Source organism: Rhinoraja longicauda, chromosome 4 (assembly GCF_053455715.1).
Source record: "Rhinoraja longicauda isolate Sanriku21f chromosome 4, sRhiLon1.1, whole genome shotgun sequence".
In the NCBI taxonomy this organism is placed as follows: Eukaryota; Metazoa; Chordata; class Chondrichthyes; order Rajiformes; family Arhynchobatidae; genus Rhinoraja; species Rhinoraja longicauda.
The window spans coordinates 79108731-79133554 of NC_135956.1; the positions used below are offsets into that span (position 1 = coordinate 79108731).

Consider the following 24824-nt stretch of genomic DNA (forward strand, 5'->3'; position numbering starts at 1 on the left):
ATGTGAATAATGATGTGAATAATGACGTGATGTTTTAACCATACATACCTGGGAGTTTTTAAGTTTAATGCCCGCTGTTTCAAGCTAATACTGTATTCCCCAGCTTGGCTTGAGGAAGGGGAAAGCTAATGTAAATTTTACAATTCCTAGAGCTGTGCAATGAATCTTTGCTGAAAAGTGCATGCATGGCTTAGAGGGAATAGAGCGAGGAAGTAATTAGTGTGAAGAAAAAACACCAGCACAAACCTGTTTGAGTAATCAGCTGTAAATTAAGGCCAATATCAGTCACCACGTTATTTAATCACTGTAAAGAGGGTGGCCACTTGGGAATATTTAGGTTAACGCCCTTCCGTTGGGCAAGTCATTGGTCCTGACCTCTGAGGAAGCAAATGTTAAGAGTTCACGCCAGTTACAACAGAGAACTGGCGGTATCTACTTCACCATTCTCCCCACTTACTTTGGCAGCCGTTCGGCCTCGGGTACTTCATCGTGTCTGTATGATCTCCTGTCGCTGTCCCGCACTAACTTGGTTTTGTGTCTGGATGAAGACAGAAACCCTGTCTCGGAGCCGGAGTACAGGGGTGAAAGGGAGGCAGTCTGACCCCCAACTTTATAAAAACGATGGGATGCAGCGGCTGGACCGCGTCGCCATAATTCAGAGACCTCTTCCAGGAGTTGGTAGTCATCATCCTCTTCGTCGTCGTCTTCCACCTCCAGCCACGACATTGAGTGTCCTCATTTACGCGGAACGACCAACAAACGGACGGCGGGGCGGGCGGGCGCGCGCACGCGGCCTGCTCGGGCCCATTGTGCTCCGCGAGCCCAGCCGTTACAACCCCCCGCCGCCCCCCTCACCTCAGTCCCCGGCCGTCTCCCGGCAACGGCCCGGCAGGTGTTCCAGCCTAGGCGAGGACACAAAAGCTTTGCTCCTCAACTCAACCACCTCGGAGCGCTGGTTTGCTCCATTTTCTTCACCATGCGATGCAAACCAGTTAGAATTGGCGGAGGAGGCCAGCTCTTTACGGTGCTCATTACTTCGAAATCAAAGACACTCTTATAGTCAGTTCAAAGTAATTTAACTATTTTTTTCCCCATTGACGAGTGCTCGATTCGATACGAATAAACTTCTCGATGTCAGTACACTGACGGCAGTTACGCCACACATATTTTACAGCCGTCATCCGAACACAGATACCGTGACGATCTTTTTGCAACAAAACTTCAGTTCAAATTGGTCACTAAATATAGCAAAAGTAAAAGCTTTATTCAGATCAAAAATACATTCGTAGACAAAAAATATTATTTTTGGCTAAGAATTGGGGAACACAAGTTATCTGTGATTGCGTGTAATGTTGAAATTGTTTCCAGCGATTGAAACAAGGCAATCGAATAACTTCATTCGGCACACTGGATCATAAGTTTAAATTATGGTTGCAGATTTTTTTTTTGGTACTTGGTAGAAACCATGAGGTACATAAAAAATTATGTTCAGAAATTTGTGCAACCAGAAAAAGACAACGAAAGCAATGCTATCAAATAAAAGTTTTAGTTAAAGCCAGCGACTGCAGTTGTTAGGGAAATGAAAAGCATATACGCCTCATTCTGTGCTGTCCAAATCCAAGACTTAATCATATGGTTTGTTTTCTAAAAAATGGTGTAAAATCAACTCATGGAGTTAATATTAAACTTCAACATCTCATTCAAGCTTTACCTTTGGCATTCAACAATTCCGGTTACAGTCTGAAGAAGGGTCTCGACCGGAAACGTCACCTATTCCTTTTCCTAGATGCTGCCTGACCTGCTGAGGTACTCCAGCATTTTGTGATACCTTCTGATGATTCAGGTTTATTAGGTCAATTACCTAGTTAACTACCTAGAAATTCCCAAAGACTAGATATTTTTGGCTAGTATTGATCAGATTATTGGAGTGGAAATTGTCTTTTACCATTAGTTGGAGTTTTCAAATAGTTCAATGGTTATTTTATTATCATGTGTACCGGCAGTGAATTTCTTTTTTTTGCTACAGATCAGTAAGATTATTGCCATACACAAGTACAACCTCTGATTAAGTGCCAAATGCATAGAAACATCCCACTGAGTCTATATGCAAAATTTGACAGGGTTTTGGCACCATTTTTAAAGTCCTAGCTGTAGATGGCACTAAAAGCCTCTTGCCCCCATCTGGACTGCTAGCAAACCATTGTCCTTCTCCTCGCCCAGCCTTCAGCATTGGTGCTGGGGGGGCACTTTCCGCCGCTAACCTTGAGGGCGCAGAAGGCAAGACACCCACTTCTCCCTGTCAAACGGCCATTGCTGACTCCAAGAGATAAGTCTTGGACCCACTCCAAAAGGGCACCCTGGTTGTTCTCGACAGATGAGTCAAGACTGCTGCCGGGATATGGCAGCGGCGTGCACCGCATCGGGAGCTTTCCCTTTTAAAGCTCTGTAAAATCAAACTGCGTCTCTATTGACCAAAGCATTTTTAAACATTCCCATTAACTTGGTTTATTCAAACCTATTACTATTATTTACAATTTATCGTTAACGACAAATTTATGAAAAAGCAAGCTTTCATTTGCAAGCTGCTTCTCCATGCATTACAAATCTTGAGTGATGACAACGCTTTGAAAAGACTAGTTCTCTATCTCAAAGATCTGACCAACCTTTAAGTTGTACAAACCAATAAGCAGGAAGACAAGCTGAAAATGTCTGCTTTGTCATTTAAAAATATTTAAATTACTGCAGTATATAACCTAGTACCATCACTTTCGCAGTGATTTCATTTCAAGCGTGTGGTCAATTTTTGACTTAGTTCATGAATCTACAAATGTATGTAGAACTTGAGCCTATTCCAAAGTCTCAATCCGTCATCCTTTATAATTTAAATAAGTTTGTTATCTGGTTGGGTATCGCGCAAAGCAAGCTCCTAAAATAATTCAAACTAAATATTCAAAAATTCACTGCATTTATAAAGAAGAATCTAGGACAAAAGATCACTGCAAATATTTTTTTTATTTAACAGACATGGTAGAAATTTGACGTGCGGCATACCTAGAAGAGAAAAGAAGCAAAAATTAGAAAATTCACATTAAATAAATTGCCCAATTAAGCAACAGTATTTCCTGGACTTTAGAGAGAAAATGGGCAACATTCCATCTGGCAAAGATCGAGAAAAACTCCACCAGAAAGTCCACGTTCAGTCAAGCTATTAGATATAAGGTACACACCACTACTTTCATATAATTTCCTTATTTTCCTCCAGACTCTAACTTGCCTTGAAGACAACACACCTAACTGCAACAAGTTACCAAACCCCTTCTGGATGTCATTAAATATCAAATATGCCCCCCATCTCTATCCTACAATAAAATATAAATTTATTTAATGCTTTATTTTAACCTGCAGAGGAAGTCAATTGAGCCAAAAGCACCATGAATGTATTAATCCCTGACACACTACAATGTTATATTTTTTAATGCACAGCTAATCATAATCATACTTTATTAGCCAAGTATGTTTTGCAACAAACAAAAAGTATCTATACACTTATTTTAAGATAAATCCTAGTATCAAAATATTTTAGTTGTATTAGCTTTATTAACTGAAAAAATCTAAGCACAATAAGCTCATTTATATTTAAATTACTAATTGATAAAAAACATTTAAAGAATTGTTAGCTTCAAAAAGAACATCCTAATAAAACTAATTCAAACATGAATTAATTCATAGGTGGTGCAAATACCATTTTGTTGCCATAATTTTTGTTGAATAAGTTAAAGTATTGTGCCAGATGTTATTTTGTAATGTAACAGGATCAGAAACATTGTTCAGTGGTTATGGAAACTGTAGAATATACTCCACATTACCAAGATAAGTCAATCAAAAATAATTTTGGAAGAATGTTTTTAAAATGCAACCGCCTAACCTGACTAATAATTCTGAAAGGCAGGTGGTGGGAAGACACAATGGGGATAAATCCAAGTATATCGCTGCCTGTGCAAAAACTAGTATTTTGGACACTTCAAATGAAATGAAAGTATAAAAATGGGATATTAACCTCACCTGCCCAGTTAAATGTGCAGCCAGGCAAAGTTATTCTTTTCATTCTCCGCCTTAACAGCTTATTACACAAAGGTTAGCTTTCAGTTTATTTAATCACAAAACTATTGGTTACTTTGATGACTTTTTTAAGTCAAACTAGAAGAGTGAATTGTTGTTCAGTCTTCTATATATTCTAACCAAGCTTTTCAGGTTTTACTGTAAGCTCTGAGCTTAAGTATTTTTAAGCTATATTTATTAGGGTGCCAAGAAATTTAAAATCCTCTCAATTAATCATGTAATAATCATAAATATGTAACCGAAATAGAAAAACCAACAAAATGATGCAAGTCAACATTGCCTTATGCCCAGGTTGAGCTGTGAACTCAGAACAAATATCGTTTCCTAACATTCTTGTGTCGAGCGAATTGTTCCAAAACTGTGCAGCCCAAGCCAGTGGCTGGAAAACAGATAGTGAATGAAGCAAGAGCCAATGCTTCCAATTAAAGGAATTCAATTGGAAGATTACAAACCAGGAGGTATCCAGCCTTTGTTGCACCTCCTACTACCCTTTCTCTCCAATGTCTTTCATGCGGGTGTTTCTGCATGAGAACTCAGGGTTGTGTGCAACAAATCAAACGAGTGCACTGACTAGAAATAGGTTATGGAATAAACTGCACTTCAATTTTGTAAACATTATTGGGATATAATTAATACATTATGAATTAAAGGCATTAATTTGTAATTGATTAATTTCCATCAAAATGGAGGCTTTTAATATGGTAATGGTAACTATTTAGGCATCAAATTCCTGTCCTTTTTGCTCAGATTTCAAGAGCACTGCTATCTAATTGATTATGTTCTTGACAGATGTTGATAGAGAGTAAACCAACTTAATAAAGGTGTAACCATTGAGTTTACAACTAAAAATAATTAACCCTTTCAAAATAGGTATCTATTGCTTCAAGACATTCCATAAAGTTTTACTATGGCAATAGAGCTATAACATTTTATTTATAAGGTACATAAAATGTTGTTATATTTATGTGTTAAATGCATCAATTGCAAGATATATTTATACTTGAAATCAAATGTTTCTATTATCACCCATTCACCTAGCTCTAAACCCAATAATGCTATTAAATATCCACAAAAAACACAGCATACCTTAGTTCATACACCTAATCATTCTGTTGATTTGGTCTTCTCTGTTACCAGCATCACCGCCCTCAACAAAGTGTGTTGTCTTTTTGTTCATGCCACCACGTGGTGAAGACAATTTAAAGGGCCACAAGTAATTGTTGGCCATCTTGAAGTTCTTCCCTACTGTGTAGACCTCATGAATCAGATCTTCAATACAAATGATGCCAATCCTTCCTGGAATGTAAATAATTAATTAGCAACAACTTATTTTGAAATATACCAACTTCAAAATTAAGAGTCTTCCAGCACACACTTCTTGCACAATGTCATAAAATCATATAAACACACTTGGGTAAAGAATATAATAAAAAGGAACTGCAGATGTTGCTTTATACCAAAGACAGACAAAATGCTGGAGTAACTCAGTGGGTTAGGCAGCATCTCTGAAGAAAATGAATAGGCGACATTTCTTCAGACTATAATCAGTCTGAAGAAATCCCAACCCGAAGCGTCACCTATTTTCTCCAGAGATGCTGCCTGACCCACTGAGTTACTCCAGCATTGCGTGTATCACTTGGCTAAAGTATACTTTGTTGTCATTCTGATGGTTGGGACTCCACCTAGTGTGCATCACAAGTACAAATGTCCCACACTTTCCCAGCACTGACACTGTGCTGAACCCGATAGACCTGATACAATTGAATGAGTTAGTACAAAACCATGGATTTCTACACTTAAAATGCATTTAAATATATTAATATTTCATGTTTTGGCTTTAGTTTTACATAGCTTTTTAAAAGTGTCAATTAACATTGTTAATATTGCAATTAATTTTTAAATCATTGAATTATTTTTTGGTGCTTCTGAAACATTCGGCTTCTTGTTGTTTTTCCAATCACCAATGTTGAAACATGGTCTAGTAATAAGAGTTACAGATTTTATTGGAATCACTGCCATTCTCTGTAAATTGTACAAACAGGACTTTATGATAGAAAACAGTGACTACAATGTAGAACTATTACGTTTTTTTAAATTCAGTCAAAACAGTTAAGGTTTGACCTGATCAGATAGACTACATGTCTCAAATATTAGACAATACTTCTTACAACCTCCCCTGCAACCACAGGAAATGTAATACCTATCCCTATACCTTCTTCCTCACATCCATCCAGCGACCCCAACAGTCCTTCTAGATTATAGAGGTCCAGCTGCATCTCTCTAACTTCATCTACTGCATTCTGTGTTCCTAATGTGGTCTCCTTTAAATTGGCAGGACCAAGCATAGACTAGGTGATCTTTGTGCCGAACACTTGCACACTATCTGCCAAGGCTTGTTGGATCGCCCAGTTGCTAACCATTGTAACTCCTTTTCCCATGTGGACCTTTCTGTCCTGGGCCACTTCCATTGTAAGTGTGATTAATTTTTTTAAGAGATACAGCACGGAAACAGGCCCTTCGGCCCACCGAATCCGCGCCGCTCAGCGATCCCCGCACATTAACACTATCCTCCACACACTAGGGACAATTTTCACATTTACCCAGTCAATTAACCTACATACCTGTACGTCTTTGGAGTGTGGGAGGAAACCGAAGATCTCGGAGAAAACCCACAGGTCACAGGGAGAACATACAAACTCCGTACAGACGGCGCCCGTAGTCAGGATCGAACCTGAGTCTCCGGCGCTGCATTCGCTGTAAGGCAGCAACTCTACCGCTGCGCCACCGTGCAAGCAAATTGGAGGAATAGTGTCTCATATTCCGCTTTGGCAGCTTGCAACCCAACAGTATGAACATTGAATTTTCCAATTTCAGGTAACTAGCCTACTAACAACCTACCCCCTCCACCCCCTTCCCTATGGCCCATCTGGATTTGCACCTACTTCTCCCCTTCCCCGGATGCTTTCCACATTCCTTCTTCTGGCTTCACAATTCGCAGCTCTTCCATCCTTTCTCACACTTATCGTTTCTCCATCTCTGGCCTATGTCCAACTATCTACCTATTAAAACCCCCTCCTCACCTGCATCCAGCTATCACTGAGGCTTAGTCCTAACCCCAACCTCTTTCCCAGCATTCTCCCACCAGTCAGCCTGAAGAGTTGTAACCCAAAACGTCACCTATCCATATTCTCCAAAGATACTACGTGACCCACTAAGTTACACCAGCACTTTGCCTTTTTTTGTAAAGCAGCATCTACAGTACCATGTGTCCCCAGACAGTACTGGTGAATATTCATGAACAATGCAGAGGATGATCAAAATATAATCAATTTCTCAATGCATTCAAATTAATCCCCCATTAGAACTCCTATGAGGGAAATGTGACATAACATATTACCAACTGATAATCTGTTCAAAATCTGCGGAATGGAGAACGGTTACGAGGTTGAGTAACACCAAAGGGCAACGGTGACGGGCTGATTATCACAGGCAACAAGCTAAAAAAGAGCAATCTCAAAAAACAACACACCTCTACCAGATGAGGTCAAAGATTTTTACGTCCATTACAAGCAAATAAAAGTTCTACCAAATCACACCCTCCCCCTCCCCCCATCCTTCAATAAGTCAGTCTTATGTATCTCGGTGGCAGAAATTATATATGTTTTCACACGGGTAACTCTTTGAGAGCTTCCAGCCTGGGCGGAGTCCAAGGATGAGGTCCGAAATCTCATGCCAATCAACTGGCCACTCTTTGCCACACATTCAACCTCAGTTCAAACAGCCAACTATCCAATCTGCTGCAATAAAAACCTTCCATATTCCAGTCCCCAAGAAAAGGAGTTATCTGTCTCAGTGACTACTGTCCAGTAGTTTGAACATCAACCATTATGACCTAATTTGAAATATATGTTTTGGCCTTTCACCCACACCTTTGACTACACCGGCTCCCACCCAGTCTCTTGCAAAGATGCCATCCTTTACTCTCAATTTCATAGTCTCCATCACATCTGCTCCCAAGACAAGGTCTTACACTCTAGGCAATCTGAAATGTCATCTTTCTATAGTAGATGTGGCTTTCCCTCTTTGGATGGAACCCTCACCCATTTCTCCTCTTCCTCACAGATCTGCTTCCGCTTCTCCTCTCTGCAGATGGAACATGGGGCCCCCAGTCCTCACATTTCACACCACGGCCCAATCGCATCCAATAAACTATCCCCAAATATTACCGCAACCTTTAATGGGATCCCACCCCCAAACACACCGTCCCTTTTCATACCCTTCTGCAGAGAACACTCTTGGTTCGCTCATCCCTCCACACCCAATTCACCCCCTCCCCAAGTACTTTCTACTGCAACACTTCTCTCACTTTTATCCAGGGACCACAACAGCCTTTTCAAGTGAAATGAAGATTCACTTGCATCTTTTCAATCTCGAGTAATAACTACCAACGCCATTTTCTCATTTTCCTGCTCACCCCCCCTCCTCCATCCCTTTCTCCTTCTTATGCTCATCCCCGAGTCCCCTTTATCCCCTCTTTCTACTCCCGCACCCCTTTCCACCCGCACCCCCCGTTTCAGCATCTACATTCTCCCCCCTCCTCCTTTCTTATCTGACACCCCTCCATCTCCTTTTCACCTCAAATCTTTGTCACTATCCCCAACCCCCCCCACCTGTATTTACTTATTATTTGTGAGGTCTTGCAACAACCATCTCTCTTTTCAAACTTTCTTCCTCCAATTCCATCAGTTTGAAGAAAGCTCCTGGCCTGAAACATTGTTTGCCCATTTTCCTCCACAGATTCTGCCTGACACCACAGAATTCATCCAGCACTTTGTTTTAAGCAAGGGGTGAAGTAAAGGTAAACTAGGCACTTAATAGTCACTTCCTTACCCAGAGTCTCGTAAGAGAGTGAGAGAGTACACACAAATATAAAAATTAGCAAAGCCAACTGGCTTTGTTGCTTTACAGAAGAAAAATCACCATAAAGAGGGGAGGGGGCGGAAGAATGTAACAGAAATATATCCTGATGGGGTTACAGGAGGAAGCACAGGAGCAAACTCACACAAACCATATACAATTGCAGAGACCAACCAAACCAAATGTTGCAAAAGATCTTTGATATCACAGCATATATCACAGAAAAGTAAAGCATATAATTGGGCCCTTACAGGTCACCTTGTCCATACCGACCACGATGGCTATGGATGTAAATCCCATTTGCTCATATCCTTCCCTTTCCCTTCCTATCCAAATATCTTTTCAATGTATGTTCTACTTTGGCCATTCATTTCAAATATTCACCGCCTTGTGTAGAAAAAAATAACTTGCAGACCTCCTCTCTCAGTCTAGACTTCTCTGCCATGGGGCAAAAATGTTTCTATTCTATCAATCATAATTATGTAAACCAGTATAAGGTCATCCTTGGCCTACTCCAATCCAGTGGAATAAATCAACCCTATCTAATTTTCTCCTGAAACTACAGCCCCCCATTCCAGGCAACATTCTGGTGAATCTCTTCCTGTACTGTGACAATCAGAAGAGTTCACTAAACTCTGAGTACAGTCTAACTGATGTTTTATACAACTGCAACACATCCCATCTCTTATAGGCGATACCTCTGCCTATGAAGGCAAGAATACTATTTTTTTCTCACTAAACTACTTTCTGGTGTCACCACCTTCAGGGAACTATGGACCGCAACTCCAAGATCTCTCTATTTATTCTGTACCAGAATTTGACCAGCCAATGTGCATTGCTTCACATTTGCAGAGTGATCTACTGTACTCTCGGACTGGCTCTGACCACTATTAAGATCATGCCACTGGGCTTACTAGCTGTTAATTTAGTCAGTGTTATCAAGACTATTTGATAAACATCCAGTAACACATGGAAGGACACAAAGTGCTGGAGTAACAGTGGACCAGGCAGCATCACTGGAGATCATGGATAGGTAATGTTTCAGGCCGTATCCATCTGAGACTGAGGAAGAGTCCTGACCCGAAACATCACCCTTCAATGTTCTCCAAAGATGCTCCATGACCCGCTGAGTTACTCCAGCAGTTTGTGTCCTTGTGTAATTCAGCATCTGTAGTTCCTTGTTTCAAGACACTAATACCTAGAGCTTTTTTAAAAAAAATGAAATCATCCTTTTAAACATACAATACATTAAGCTCTCATTGAACAACTAAAACATCAAAAATAATCTAAAATAGTTTTTTTTGCCTGTCTCCTGGCCGTTTATGTCGCCATTTTTAATGGAGGTTACAGTGATTCTGCCTGATTTGACACAAAAGGCAGAAGTATTCTCACAAAAGGCACCATTATTTTGAACCCATATCAGCATCAGAAATCAGGTGTACCAAACACTTAATTACAGGTTATTCTATTTCTGTTGTGTAAATTATATGTATTTGTAATTCTTCTGTAGCAATCATTGGCAACCTAGCACTTACAAAAAAACTTTCAATGTTTACAAACCATAGGAGAGCTGGATAAATTACATTATGTTTTTTTTTCAATTATGTTATTACAAGCTGGCCCATTTTCTGTTATATTATTCATGTACAAAAGCATTTATGGTGGGCAGCATGTGTTAATGTAGAATCATAAGAAACTCACAAGTCTCGGTCTAAACATGGACAAGGGATCTGATGCACAAACATAATTTGCAAGCTTTGATAATTAAATTAGCATTCAATTAATGGTAAAGTTAATATCAAAGAGAATTTGGAACAAAATCCAAATTGTAAAGGTGATTCTGGTTGAACAACTCTCACTCAGGATATTTCTGTAGCACTCTTAGTAATATCGAAAATAGATGAATGAATGCAGTAGATAGCCTGTGCTATATCAAAGAAATGTATGACGTGCAATTACACATGGCAAAATCCATCCTTAACAAGAACATGTCTGTCCATCCTTTTCCTTGAACTGCACTACCAAGAACATTCTACATTAACACATGCCGCCCACCATAAATGTTAGCTTGAGTAGAGTTGGAGAGATGGTAGCCATTACAGTGTCGATCATTATTTTTCATCAAACGGGTTCCACTTTTTGCAAGCCATATTATAAATTTGATGGAACACACTATCTCCTGAAAGAACGTGGCTACTTTTACATCAAAGTAGTTCAAGGCTATCAACGACAAAGCACCTTCATTGATTAGCACCCCATCTTCAAGTATTCATTCTGTCCACCACTGCCACAATGTGTATTTGCAAATTAATACTGTCTTTTTGGCAGCATTTTTCTAATCTGCTCCTATTACCGAGAAAGAGAATGGCAAAAACACCACTCCAAGTCAAAGCAGGTAGAGATTATTTTAATTGGACATAATGTTCAGCACCAACATTCTGTGCCAAAGGGCCCGTTTCTATGCTGCTCAATGTTCTAAACAACATCGTATTTGAACATATATCAACGTTCCTTCATCCATCAGGACTATATGAACTCCCTACATTACCACATCAATGATCAGTGGTTTGTGCAGCACCATGTCAGCATCTCTGAAACAATAAATCTTGGCTTCTAGCAATGTCCCTAAGACATGTATGAATAAACAAAAATTCTATTCACTCAATAAAAGGTGAAATGTGCTTGAGTTGCTCAACAAATCAGGTAGCATCTCTGGACATCATGGATAGGTGACATTTCATGCCAGGACCCGAAACGCCACCCATCCATGTTCTCTGGGGATGCTGCCTGGCCCACTGAGGTATTCCAGAACTTTGTAACTTTTTTTAAAGCAGCATCTGGAATTCCTTGTTTCTCCATTCACTCAATAGTTGTGACAGCAGCTTTGGTAATAATCTTTTTACCTACACCCTGTTTGGAAAAAATGGGTAGTAGTCAGGCGATAAAAATAACAAAAAAGATTAAGTATATAACAAGTAATATTTGCTCTACTTTGTATGATTGGAAGATAACATGCACCCAGTGTCTGTTAAAAGAACAAACTTACCAAGCTGCTTTTCGATCAAAGAATTGTCAGTGAGTGCAATGCGCTGATGCCTGATCTTGCCAAAGCCACGTTTGTAGATCAATTCACGGACAGACTTCAGATTTGGGTAGCTAGGAAATTAATAGAGCAAGAACCATTGTGCTGGAAGAAAGTCACTGATTCATAAAATACATAAATGTAATTGCACAAACACTACTCCAAAGGCAGACAATCTTACAGTTAAAATCTGGTAATACTAAGTTAACCACTCCTCCGCACATAATGCCGAGGCAGCTTGGACCCAAGGCTGCAAGTTGTACAACTATAATAAATTTTCTATTATGCAACATATACCAAAGTTCTAGGAATCAATTGTTTGAAGCCCAGCAACACATGTAGACATCTCAACAGTCTCCAACTTAAACCAAATCATTGGAAGGAACTTGACACAAAATCCCCTGACGAGGAAGTTTGTTTTTAACATACATTCAATTGTTGACATCAAAAAAGATTTTCCAGTAATGAACAAAATCAATGAAAAAAGTTTCATTCATATTTATCATTGCAAACTATTTTCCAATCACTTACCCCCATGCAATGTATGGCTCTGCAATACGGAGCATATTGATTGAAGCTTTATTCAATTTCACAAACACTCCATTGAAGATCTGACGCAGTCGAAGAAGCTGAAGCACCTTCCGCACCTTTGGGCTAACACCATTGATGCTGTAAAGCCACAAACAGAAATTAACACCAAGAAACATATCATTTGTTTTCTGTTGGTAAAGTTCTTAAAAATACAAATTAGCATTTTCATTGAATAGGCTAAAATGTATTCACCGGCGCCCAGAGCCAATAATTGACTACTAATACTTACCCCCTAATACGGATCACAAATGCCAGCCTGGGTTCAGCAGGGACATAGAAATTGTTGGCTTTGCGTGCCATTCTGGAAAGACGGATCTCACTTCGGTACATTTGCTTGTATTCCTTGTGATAACTCTCAGCTCTTTTGTAGATTAGTTTCCTCTTCTGTCTTCTCAACTGGAGACCAAGATAGCAAGTAGTAAATTTACATTTTTGACATTGCACTCAACTTGGAATAGTAAATTAAGAATGCAAATAAGCTGCCTGAGCAAACAATTATAGTAAACAAAACACAAAATGCTGGAGATATTCTGAGGGTCAGACAGAATCTGGGGTTGGAATGGCAGGAGACGTTTTGGATCAACACTTTTCTTTGCCAGTTTTCCTATTTGTATTCCCCATTCCTATCAGACTAACAAAAGGGCCCTGACCCGAAACTTTGCCTGTCCATTCCCTCCCCACAAACTGCATGACCCACTGACCTCACAGACACCAAACCAGGGAACGAAATACATTGTTTTTAAGGAACATTAAATACATACTGAAATATAACAAGGTCAAGATGGAATCAAATAAAAAATGTCACTGAAATCCATAGTTTGAGGGGGGTGATGGAGTTGATAGAACATACAAAAAACAGCCACAGGTTTAAAGTAATGGTGGAAGGATTTGAAGACATCTAGAGTAGGCTCGTGTCACTTCAGTATACGCGAGATTAAAACACAAAAAGTAGACCTGCACGGCAATCGACTTCATATACCTTCTTCTCTGCCAACAAATGCTTGGTCCGTTTGGCCTTCATGGCTGCAAACGCCTGGCGTTTTTTCAAAAGACTTTCCGGGACAGGTGGTACCTTCTTTTCTCTGATCGGTAAAAAAAACAAAAACAAACACGCATGGAGCAATTAGAATTGTTATCACACATACAACGCTGAACCCCCAAAAGGCATTAATACGTTGAAGACCACGACAGCCGAAAGTAGACTGAATCAGACTCATTTTAATGTTACATCGACTAGACCCCAGTCTGATGGCGAAGACGATGAACAAGAAACTATATATAACACGCTTACCCGCAAATATAAATTTTGTTGACAAGTATACATTTTAATTATTATTATTCAGCCCATAACGCGAGTGCTTTTAGTGAATGGACGCAACACCACACAAGGCGGCCTCACATCAAGCAAAGGGAACTGGGGTGTTGCATCGCCAGCAAATTACACCCCATATAACAATTAAAATGTTTTAAAAAATATATATATAATGCACGATGGTTGATCGCTTGAGGATATCCTGCATTGGAAGGACGCGATGGTTGGGATTAATGGGCGGATGGGCTCGGATTGGAACCGCACTCACTTGGTGTCCGCCATCGTCGCCAACGCCGCCGGGGGAGAGAGGGGGAAGAGCGCATGCGCCGGGCGCTTGAAGCCCGCACCCGGTAACCTGTCTGTTTCATTGCCTGAACCGATTTGGGGGGGGGGAGATAGAGACGTTTAATAATTTTTAACGCGTTTTATTAAACCAACGTAAATAATAATTCAAGTGGAGACAGATGTGAGGGAATGCGGCGCCAGTCGACCAAACTGAATTGGTCAGTCTGAAGAAGGGTTTCGACCCGAAACGTCGCCCATTCTTTTTTTTTCCCTCTCCAGCCTGTCCCGCTGAGTTACTCCACCATTTTGTGTCCGTCTTCGGGTGTGAACCCGCGTCTGCAGTTCCTTCCCACACGGGAGTGGGCGCCTTGTATGTTGTTGGCGGGGTCCTGGGCGCCGGCCATGCAGGCTCCATATTTAAAGGGTGAGGCGGAGCTGAAGATGTTCAGAGTGGCAGCGGTCGGGGGAGGAGGGAAGAGAGTGAGAGTGTGTGCAGCGCTCTCGGCCCACGGCTCTGACAGGCAGCCGGCTCCCGCATCCCCTCCCGCTCCCACTCTCACTTGGCCGCTTCTCCCGGGGTAAGAGCCCGCTTTCCCTCCGGACGGACGCCAGCCATGAATATCGTAGCCGAGTTTTTCCTTGTCACCCTCAAAGTGCTGTGGGCTTTCGTGCTGGCCGCGGTGCGATGGGTGATCAAGCCCAAGGAGAAGAGCGTTTGCGATCAGGTGTGCCTGATCACGGGGGCGGGCGGCGGGCTCGGCAGGCTCTTCGCCCTGGAGTTCGCCCGGAGGAAAGCCATCCTGGTGCTGTGGGACATCAACCAGGAAAGCAACGAGGAGACGGCCGACAAGGTCCGGCAGCTGGGCGTCCGGGTCCACACTTACACTTGCGACGTGAGCAAAAGGAGCAGCGTGTACAGGACGGCCGAGCTGGTGCGGAGAGAGATCGGCGAGGTGACGGTGCTGGTCAATAACGCAGGTGTAGTGTCCGGGCACCATCTTCTCGAATGTCCCGATGAACTTATCGAGAGGACCATGATGGTCAACTGCCACGCACACTTTTGGGTAAGTTTGAGGCTGAGGATTACGAGGTTTGTATTTGATTGAGGGGGGAAATTGCTTAACGATTAGTTCTGTCCAGATTTTTATTTTATTGAAAAATACTTTTTCTTTCTTCTCTTAAGTTCTAACTATCAGTAATTGACACAGCCACTGTCGATTATTAGTTGCGTTCTTTCTGATGAACATATTAGTAGCACCCACAATCACTACGGATTGTGTTTTGAAGTAATGGGTAATACAGGTATATTCTGAATTTCAATAGCTTTTATAGTTTTGTTAGAATGCTATGTTTTGTAAATACTGTCACTGATTCGTTGGAACAGTTATTTCGTAAAATGCATAAGAGATTACAAAATAAATCACTGCATTGCAGTAATAACCCACTCCAGAAGCTTGGATTCAATTCGAAGGAAAATAAATCTGAAACAGATCAGTCTTATATAAAACGAGTGTACGCTTTCCTAACAGTGATTCAACGCTGACTTTCCTGCTAAAGTTATGTTACTGTGCAGTTTTCATTATTTCGGTATCGTATTTGCTGTAATAAATCGGTTTAGTGTTATTTCCCATTGTTATTGTTATGTATGAATCCTAGCGGTTTCCTTATCTTTAGTGAATGGCCTCTGGTGTTGAAATGTTGCGGAACCCATCGTAAACGAACGCAAGCCTTCGCATCGCTGATAACGTTTTATGACGAACGGCCACATGTGCTTACAAACATGTTCGTTACGGTGATGTCTGAAAACAAATTGGTTAATAGCATTTTAATATTTTGAAAGAAATGTTACATTACTTCAGGCAAAATTTACAAATCCAGGTTTAAAGGTGGTGAGGTACTTGGTGGTTGCGACTATTTGCTGAACATTGGATGGCTATTCATATTTGTAAACATAATTTGGATTCTGTAAGCCCTGAAATTTGTCTGCTTGATTTTTAAACGTGCTGAGCTACTAAGTAACCTGTCAATATAACTTTATATTAATTGATCTTTATATATCGGACGGTTAACGTTTTTATTGCATTACGTTGGATTCTGTTGTGTTCCAAGGCAAACTCATCATCCACTTAATCCTTGAACAATCTGAGCTTTTTACTTTAGCCTTTTAAATGATTGTAGAACCAAAATTAGTTGAGATGGGTTACTTTATATTTAACAACTTGAAATACTTAATCACTTATTATAAGATACACATATTGTGGATATTTTGCACCACGATTTTCACTTCAATAAAGCTTCTAGTGATCACCATGAAGGAGCAAGTTGTTTCTCCCTTTCTGGTAACTCATGTGAACAATCTCAGTCCTTTCATTTGTGTTTAACTTTATGCTAATAATACATTTGGAGAAGAAAACATCTTAATTTTGACCAGTCTGAAGAAGGGTCCCGACCCGAGACATCACGCACCCTTTTTCTCTAGAGATGTTGCCTGACCTGCTGAGTTACTCCAGCACTTTGTGTCTATCTTCCTTATTTTTATATCCTATTCCAGTCAGTAGATGGGTTTTGACATTTTCTTGCCATGAGCTTTCTTGTGTGGTGATAACATGAAAATGGTCCCTTTTGTTGAAGTCCCTTCACCTCCTATCTTGAATTAGTTGTTCCATATAATTTGCATGTAGTTGAATGACAGTTAGAAAATTGTAATTCGAATTAGTGCCTCTATTCTTGCACAATGGGTTGGATTCTGCCTTGTCAATTTGTTTCTTTGAAAAAAATCTTGTGTAATAGTGTTGTCAGGACAACACCGGGGCTGAGAAAATTGGTGGTGCCTTGACTTGTTGCATGTCTGTTTTATGAGTGATTTAATTCTTTTAAGTTGAAGACAATTAAATAACCTGCAGCTAGAATAACCATATTCCAACTATTCTGTCAGTTAAATTTTCCCAGTATGTCTTAAATTTAAAATGGATAATTTTAGCTCTGTACTAGCCTTTGTTAATTTCATTTATAATGAAATGATATTTGTTTTTAATACTACATGATCAGGAATGTTTCATTATTTCTTCAAGGGAATAATTTCATTACTAGTCATCCTCTGCAGTTATGAACTAAAGAACCGCATATGATGACAAGTTTCTATGGATTATTAAGACATTGCACCTGTAGATGGTGTAAGCATCTTGCAGAACTAATAATAGAAGAACATCTGTATTATGTAATGACATCAATATGAACAAAGATATTCAAGTATTAAATTTCACTTTTAAATGCGATTTGCAATGTGGGACAATTTAGTGTGAAATTAATGACTGATTATTTAAAACTAACATTTAATAAATCCACCCAGCAATTTAATAAACAACTGGGAAGTACTGGTGATTGGGACAGCTAACAAATGTTAGATTGTAAAGATAATGGCATTGAAGCAGAAGAATATTATATTGGAAAATTAAAGTAGGAGAGACTGAAAATCTGGCACTAAAAGGAGGGGGGGGAAATGGAAGCATTCAGCAGATCAGGCAGCTTCAGTGGAAAGAGAAAACAGTTACATTTCAGGTCAAAGGCACCTTCATGTGACCAACAATCTGTGAAAGGTCTTCAATCTGAAATGTTGTATCTACTTTTAACAGATGCTGCCTGGTCAGTGTGTTTCCAACCCTGTATTGCATCGGTATTAAGGGATGAGAATAACTTACGAAATAATTCACTGGTATCCTGACCATGTAGCAAATTGGAATACTTTTGGGAAAAGTGAAAATTACAGAACAGTTTCAGTGCTAATATAATTATTTCGAACTTGTTACACCATGCTGTTGACATACAGCACCATCTCAGTAATTGCCTCTCATCTCTGTTATTGGTTGTAACACCCTTGATTGTGTAGAATGCATTTGGAACTAGGAAATGGCTAAGCCCTAGATAGGCACAAAAAAGCTGGAGTAACTCAGCGGGGCAGGCAGCATCTCTGGAGAGAAGGAATGGGTGACGATTCGGGTCAAGACCTTTCTTCAGACACTGCTCTGAAATGTGACCCATCTCATCTAAGAGAATGAGCATATAGAAAGACTGAAGAGTGTCCTGACTCAAAACATTGTCCACGTATTTTTTTGCACGTGGAAAGAGTGCTGACTTTACAGCACCTGTTGCATAGGTGGTGCTGTTATAACTGAGGAGTTGAATACCTCAGTTTAATTGTATAGGTATATACAACTACATGTCCTCGCCACTGAGTGGCAGTGTTGCAATTTTTCCCTTTGCAGAAAAACTCAAACTCCCAACTCTGAAACGTGAGGCAATAGACAATAGGTGCAGGAGGAGGCCATTCGGCCCTTCGAGGCAAACTATTACACTTCTGGATATTTCCAATATCTCCCCCCCCCCCCCCCGCTTCAATCCCCAATCTCTGCTTTAAGAAGCATCAGCCTTGTTCCTGCATGATCTGGATGCTGCATCTTTCTAAAAATGTTTTTTAATGATTCCACGGGCAGTTGAATTCAGCAGTGGAATGAACTGACAAGTTTATGCATCTTCAGAAACCCCAATTGTTTATGGTTGTGCTGGTGACTTTCTGCCATTATCTACTGCATCATTTCCTGTTCTTCAGGATGTTTTTCTTTCACGCTTTCTAATGTGCACCTGTAGAAGTTCATAATCGACACACCAAATCTCCTCCTCCAAGGAAGTAGAGGTGCTGTTGGGCATTCTTTGAATTCACCAATGTGCTGGGCCCAGGACAGATCTTCAAAGATTTGCACGTCCAGGAACATGTAATTGTTGACCCTCTCTGCCACCAAGCCATCGAAGAAGATGAAGTGAAGATCAGTGAAGGCCAACAGAAAGTTTATCTTCCTATTTGCTGCAGTTTTACGTTGGTTTCAGTTAAGTGTACAAGGAGATTGAAGCCCCTTTTTGTGTATGAGCATTTGAATAACTAATACTATTTAAATAATTCTCTAACTTAAAGTTTTTATAGGTTTGGTATATTTATCCAAGGTTCATTGCTCCTGCAATGTATAGAAACATAGAAAATAGGTGCAGGAGTAGGCCATTGGGCCCTTCGAGCCTGCACCGCCATTCAATATGATCATGGCTGATCATCCAGTTCAGTAACCCGTACCTGCCTTCTCTCCATACCCCCTGATCCCTTTAGCAAAAAGGGCCCCATCTAACTCCCTCTTAAATATAGCCAATGAACTGGCCTCAACTACCTTCTGTGGCAGAGAATTCCACAGACTCACCACTCTCTGTGTGAAGAAATGTTTTCTCATCTCGGTCCTAAAAGACTTCCCCCTTATCCTTAAGCTGTGACCCCTGGTTCTGGACTCCCCCAACATCGGGAACAATCTTCCCGCATCTAGCCTCTCCAACCCCTTAAGAATTTTATATGTTTCTATAAGATCCCCCCTCAGTCTTCTAAATTCCAGCGAGTACAAGCCTAGTCTATCCAGTCTTTCTTCATATGAAAGTCCCGCCATCCCAGGGATCAATCTAGTGAACCTTCTCTGTACTCCCTCTAAGGCAAGAACGTCTTTCCTCAGATTAGGAGACCAAAACTGCACACAATACTCCAGGTGCGGTCTCACCAAGGCCCTGTACAACTGCAGTAGAACCTCCCTGCTCCTAAACTCAAATCCTCCTAAACTCAAATCCTCTGTCTAACCACCTTGAAGCCTAAGGTTAATTGGCTTGGTACAAGTGTAAATTATCCCTAGTGAGTGCAGGACAGTGTTAATGTGTGGGGATCGCTGGTCGGTGGGCCGTAGGGCCTGTTTCCGTGCTGTATCTTTAAATTAAACTAAATATCTAGGCCTACTGGATCTCCCAGTTGATAACTCTTTTAACTTTCCCTCTCCTTCCAACACTGACCCTTTTGTTCTGGGCCTCCTCCATTTCCCGAGTGTGGCCACGTGCAAACTGGAGGAACAGCACCTTGGGTAGCTTACAACCCAATCATATGAACATTGAATTCTCCAACTTTGTAACCTCTCACAACCACTCCTCCTTGGACTCCCACCAATTCTCCTATTCTCCAGCATTTTGTATCTGTTTCCATTCCATTAAGTGGCTTGCAATAAATTATTTGCTTTGTATAGACTCCTGTGTGCAGATTTTTCCTTAACACATCCTGTTCAGATGCTTTGGATTGTTATCAGTACTTGAGCATCTAAAGTGATAAAACAACTCTTTAATAGTATTCACTTCAGTCCTATTATATTTTGAAAATATAAGAAATGTTTTCTTATTTGAAAGTGTGCCTTCATATCCCATTAAAGTTTTTAATATCTTGTCCATTGCATATTCAGATTTTTGCAGGGTGTTTAAATGTTGCCACCTCTTCAGGTATCTTCTCTTGTCTTTTTTTAATTGCTTTCTTTGACCTGTGCTCAATTCAATATTTTTCAGTTTTCTGCAAACCTTGTTAAACTCTCTTACCTCTTTAAAACTATAATGTTAACTGTGGTTACTTCCTGTATTCTTGGTCTATCACTGATTTAAACTGCAAGCAACATTCATTCCACCTGTCCACTTGGGTTGGATCCTTAGTTCCTTAAGAAAGTGTCTTTTCACGCACCAGATTCTTTGACTTTTGTTTTGCTGCATTATTTCTCACCTTTTTACCCAACTTCCCAGCAAATGTCTACTCTTCAATCTGGAATGGTAATCCATTTCTTATCAAATCAAAGCTTTTATGCACTTGTATGTCTGATAAAGCTGGTTTGGCTGTTTGTGATCAATTTTGGCTGTGCCACCTTGAAGTTATCAATTTTTTGTTAGCCAGTTAGATCATCTGTTTGCAGACTTGCTATGCAATGATTGTTCATAACTTTTTCTTCATTTCCTCAAATTCTTTACATTTCAACCATTGTCATTTCTAGCACCCAGCCCACCCGTTTCTTGCCTTCACCCTCTCCACCCCAGAAAAGAAATCTTGATTCCGAAATTTCCTTCTGCTCTTAATTTTTGTTTTGCTGGAAGAGCAGCAGTCTTGGCAGTTTGGTATGATATCTTGCTATAATGGAAATTAGATTAATAATATAAACCAACATGGAAGAATGTATTTTACAATACAGGGAACATTGTTTGATCAGTCTTTGGAAATTGATCTGGAGGTACCTTTCTCTGCATATTGTTTAAAGCCAAGGGCACATTCAACTTGAGGACCAATGGAAATTAAGATTCTTGGCTTGTGTTTTCACATATGGGAGCGGGGTGGGAGAAGAAAACACATCAATCTACTGTAATTTAAATTCTTGTATGCATTCTCTTGATCTTGGATAGTAAGTTACTTGCTGTAGGGCTTATGGAGAAGTGTTGATAGATGTGAATTTTTCAGTATCAGAAATGGAACGTGGACATTCCAGCGTGTTTTACTAATAGAAACCAACATCAAAAATCTGCCTGGAGAATAATAGTGTGGTTGAAAAAATAACAAAGACCCTTTATGTTCAACTAAATAATAGTTAATTCCTTCAGAGTATACAGGATTTAAATGTTTGATTTACAATAACATTTTTCAGAATTACATTTTTAAGCAATAAACATTCTAAATAAAAAGAACAATTATACTCTTTGATGCCAACTTGGCACAGAAGATTGGAAGCAGAGCTAGTAAGGCAGTTTCTGTGGAAAGAGAAACAAATATTTTGAATTTGAAGATCTTTCATCATAAGCAAGATGTGTCGGTGGTGGACTCTTATTGAAGGTGGAGAAATTGCAAAAGATGGTCTGCTGAATAGAAGATGTTAGGGTGAACACCAGCAGTTCCTCTGAGGAGAGACCGGGTGAGAGCAGAGGAAATGGATGAGATGTGGTCAAGGGATCTGAATGATGATTGAATGGAAGGCATGGAAGATGTCCAGTCCCTGCAGGAAGCAAGATAGGAAGATATATAGCTGAGATTACTTCAGTAGTTGAGTTTGCCATTGAACTATCTCCTGAGGTGATAGAGGGATTGAGAAAAGGAAGAGATTAGTCAGATTAGTGAGAATAGGGTGAAACTTGGCAGCCAACGTAATCAAATTTTGGTTGACCGCAGGAAGGATCACCACAGTCAATGTACTCTGGGTAGGGAAGTCCTGTTCAGGACTAAATTAGAACTATTTCACCTACCCTGTAAAAAGATGATTTTCATTTGGAACCCATGCAAATTCCCAACCTTTTTGATCTGGAGAGAATTTTCAAAGTGTGGCTGTTCCCTGTTTTTCCAAATTTGACTAGTCATTTCAAGTGAAGCATGATTTCCTTGCACATTTACTGATCTGGTCTATTCCATTTGATGCTTGCAATGCGATCTACTTTATATTGGGGAAACCAAACATGGGTGCCTGCTTTGTGGAGTATTTGCATTCAATAACTAAGGATCCGGGGGGGGGGGGGGGGGGAATCCTGCAAATATAATTTGAGATGCACAAGGTGGTGCTGTACATTCTCCAAATTAAATCTAAATTTATATGTGAGCTCTGAATTGGCTCATCCTGTTTGGGATTATAATTGTTCTGCTGATAGGCAATGCACGTTAGAACAAACGAGGTTTCTGATTCTTAACGTTCTCGTACGGGGCACTACCTCACGACATCCCATGTCCCAAATCCACAAGGATTATGGGTCTTAGTGGATAAGGATTGTCCACTAAATATCCAGCAAGATTTGTTTAAATTCCAAAGTTTGCTCTATCCAGTGTAGTTAACTTTAACTGAAGCATTCAATCTTCACTTAATATTTGAACTAAAGGTCTTGATTGTCTGTGAGCAAATAAATATCATATGTTTTGGTGTATTCAAGGTTTTCTTACAATCACTTTTTGTTATCATGCCCAGTCTTGAAAGGTGTGGAGAAAGTAGTCCCAAGGAGGATTTTAAAATTCAAACCGGTTACAAGTAATTTGCCATAAGTCTCTTTGGAAATCATCACTCTACAAGCATCACACACTGGTTATTCAAACCACGGAATAACTTTTGTGGCTAAATATTTGTTATAAAATGCTTAATGATAAAGGCAAAATTCTGAGGCAAGTGTTATTCTTAGTCTCTGTACAATTGAGTGATTTGGATAAAAGCCATCTGTTGTTATTGTACTAATAAAAATGGACAGAAAGAAGCTGGAAAAGGGAAATCTGGTTGGAGAGCTTCAAACAAAATCTGTTTAGCATTCTGCTTTAATGGTGATTGTGTAAATCTGTGCAATAATCCATCCTTTTGAAAGTTACAATAAACAGACTGAAATCTGCAGCCAGAATTTCAAATAGTCTCTTTATTACAAAAGATTAAGAGGATTATCCAATGTCACAGTTCTCTTGATCATTCTCCCATCTCGAAGCAGACCAAAAGATCTCGAAGCTAATCAGACTTGGAAATTTTGTTGTATTCATTTATAGAATTCCTTTAATTTCAGCTTTTCAGAAAATGTCAAATATTTGGTAAGTAATTATCCGGTACACGATGTTAAATTTTACAGGGATCTATATGGCTTTTAAAAAAAATATGCTAAACTTGTTAAAATATGGAATTGTTGGTTTTCTGTGATTTGTGTTGATTTCTAATTATCTTGTCTTGCCACTATGCCTATTAACTTTGACTCTAAAATCTTGCATACTTCAATAAAATTATTATTGCTTGGATAGCTTGGGATTTAAAGAATCTGTCCGGCACTTTTTAAAAATAAAAGCAGAAAGCTTGAGCTGGCAGAATTGGCTGATGCCAGCTTTAAAGCTTGAGTAACTGGTCCTGTACCCTGACCCAACAAGTGTTTCTCACAAAACAAGGACATTGTGTAATGGAATTGTGCTTGTGGGCCAAAATTGTCATGTTCAAGATGGGTTAAAACAAAAATATTCATGTTTGCAACTAAAAAAAGCTAGTTTCTAAATTCTCCGTATAGGGCTGAGTTAATAGATGAAGAGATTTTGTTGAAAAGACAAGTGAAAGGAGAAAATATCAATGGTGTTATTTTTGAGTAAATTCTAAAATAAAAGTAGGCTGTGGGCCCTAAAGCCATATCAATATTCATGTGAAGCCTTAAGGAATGTATACATCCTAAACCATTTGTATAAGCATAGCAACTTGAGGGAGGTGGTGGCCCTTCACGGGCTCAAATGGACACAAGGTATAAACCGTGTTTATTTTTGGCTGAATATATTGCCTGAGAAATTTTACTTTCTTCTCCCTACCAACGTCCCACTTCCACTTTTCTCCACTCCCTCCACCTCAAATTACATGAATAGGTGGATTCAATCTTTTTTTTCCCCCCATTTCTTTAAGTGTACCTTTGGATTTGTGCCATCTTGATGACCAAACACAATTTGGTTTGAACTTGATCAACTCTGATAATGATAGTATTTCAGGCCAAATTACTTACATGTTTTTCTTTGATTTAGAAGGATTTTCCTTTGATATTTAAAATTTTAATTAGAGTATTCAATTGAAAAAGTTAAGACTGCGAATATCAGAATTAATAAGTATAAATTCTTCATGGCATATCTGACAGTTTCTTCCACATCAAGCTGCAATTAATTCACTT

General features: G+C 39.7%; 3 protein-coding genes across 4 annotated transcripts in view; 1 reads left to right on the top strand and 2 right to left on the bottom strand.

Moving 5' to 3' along the window:
* c4h8orf89 (chromosome 4 C8orf89 homolog) overlaps positions 1–916 on the bottom strand; it is a 33033-nt gene extending 32117 nt beyond the window's left edge. For both annotated transcript variants that reach the window (XM_078398717.1, XM_078398718.1), the window contains exon 1: positions 458–916. In XM_078398717.1, the coding sequence (XP_078254843.1) occupies positions 458–726 (269 nt within the window). In that variant the 5' untranslated portion in view covers positions 727–916. The remainder of the gene's footprint in view (positions 1–457) is intronic.
* A 2077-nt stretch (positions 917–2993) lies between these two features.
* rpl7 (ribosomal protein L7) lies at positions 2994–14376 on the bottom strand. The gene is made up of 7 exons (XM_078398166.1): positions 14290–14376; positions 13689–13791; positions 12939–13105; positions 12650–12787; positions 12083–12192; positions 5206–5415; positions 2994–3051 (listed from the first exon to the last, which is right to left on the bottom strand). The coding sequence occupies exons 1-6, from the start codon at positions 14301–14303 to the stop codon at positions 5207–5209; spliced, it is 741 nt and encodes a 246-aa protein (XP_078254292.1). The 5' UTR covers positions 14304–14376; the 3' UTR covers positions 2994–3051; position 5206.
* Positions 14377–14636: 260 nt separating this feature from the next.
* LOC144592907 (retinol dehydrogenase 10-like) overlaps positions 14637–24824 on the top strand; it is a 51775-nt gene continuing 41587 nt past the window's right edge. Inside the window, exon 1 of the mRNA XM_078398165.1 lies at positions 14637–15370. Within this exon, the coding sequence (XP_078254291.1) occupies positions 14921–15370 (450 nt within the window). The 5' untranslated portion in view covers positions 14637–14920. The remainder of the gene's footprint in view (positions 15371–24824) is intronic.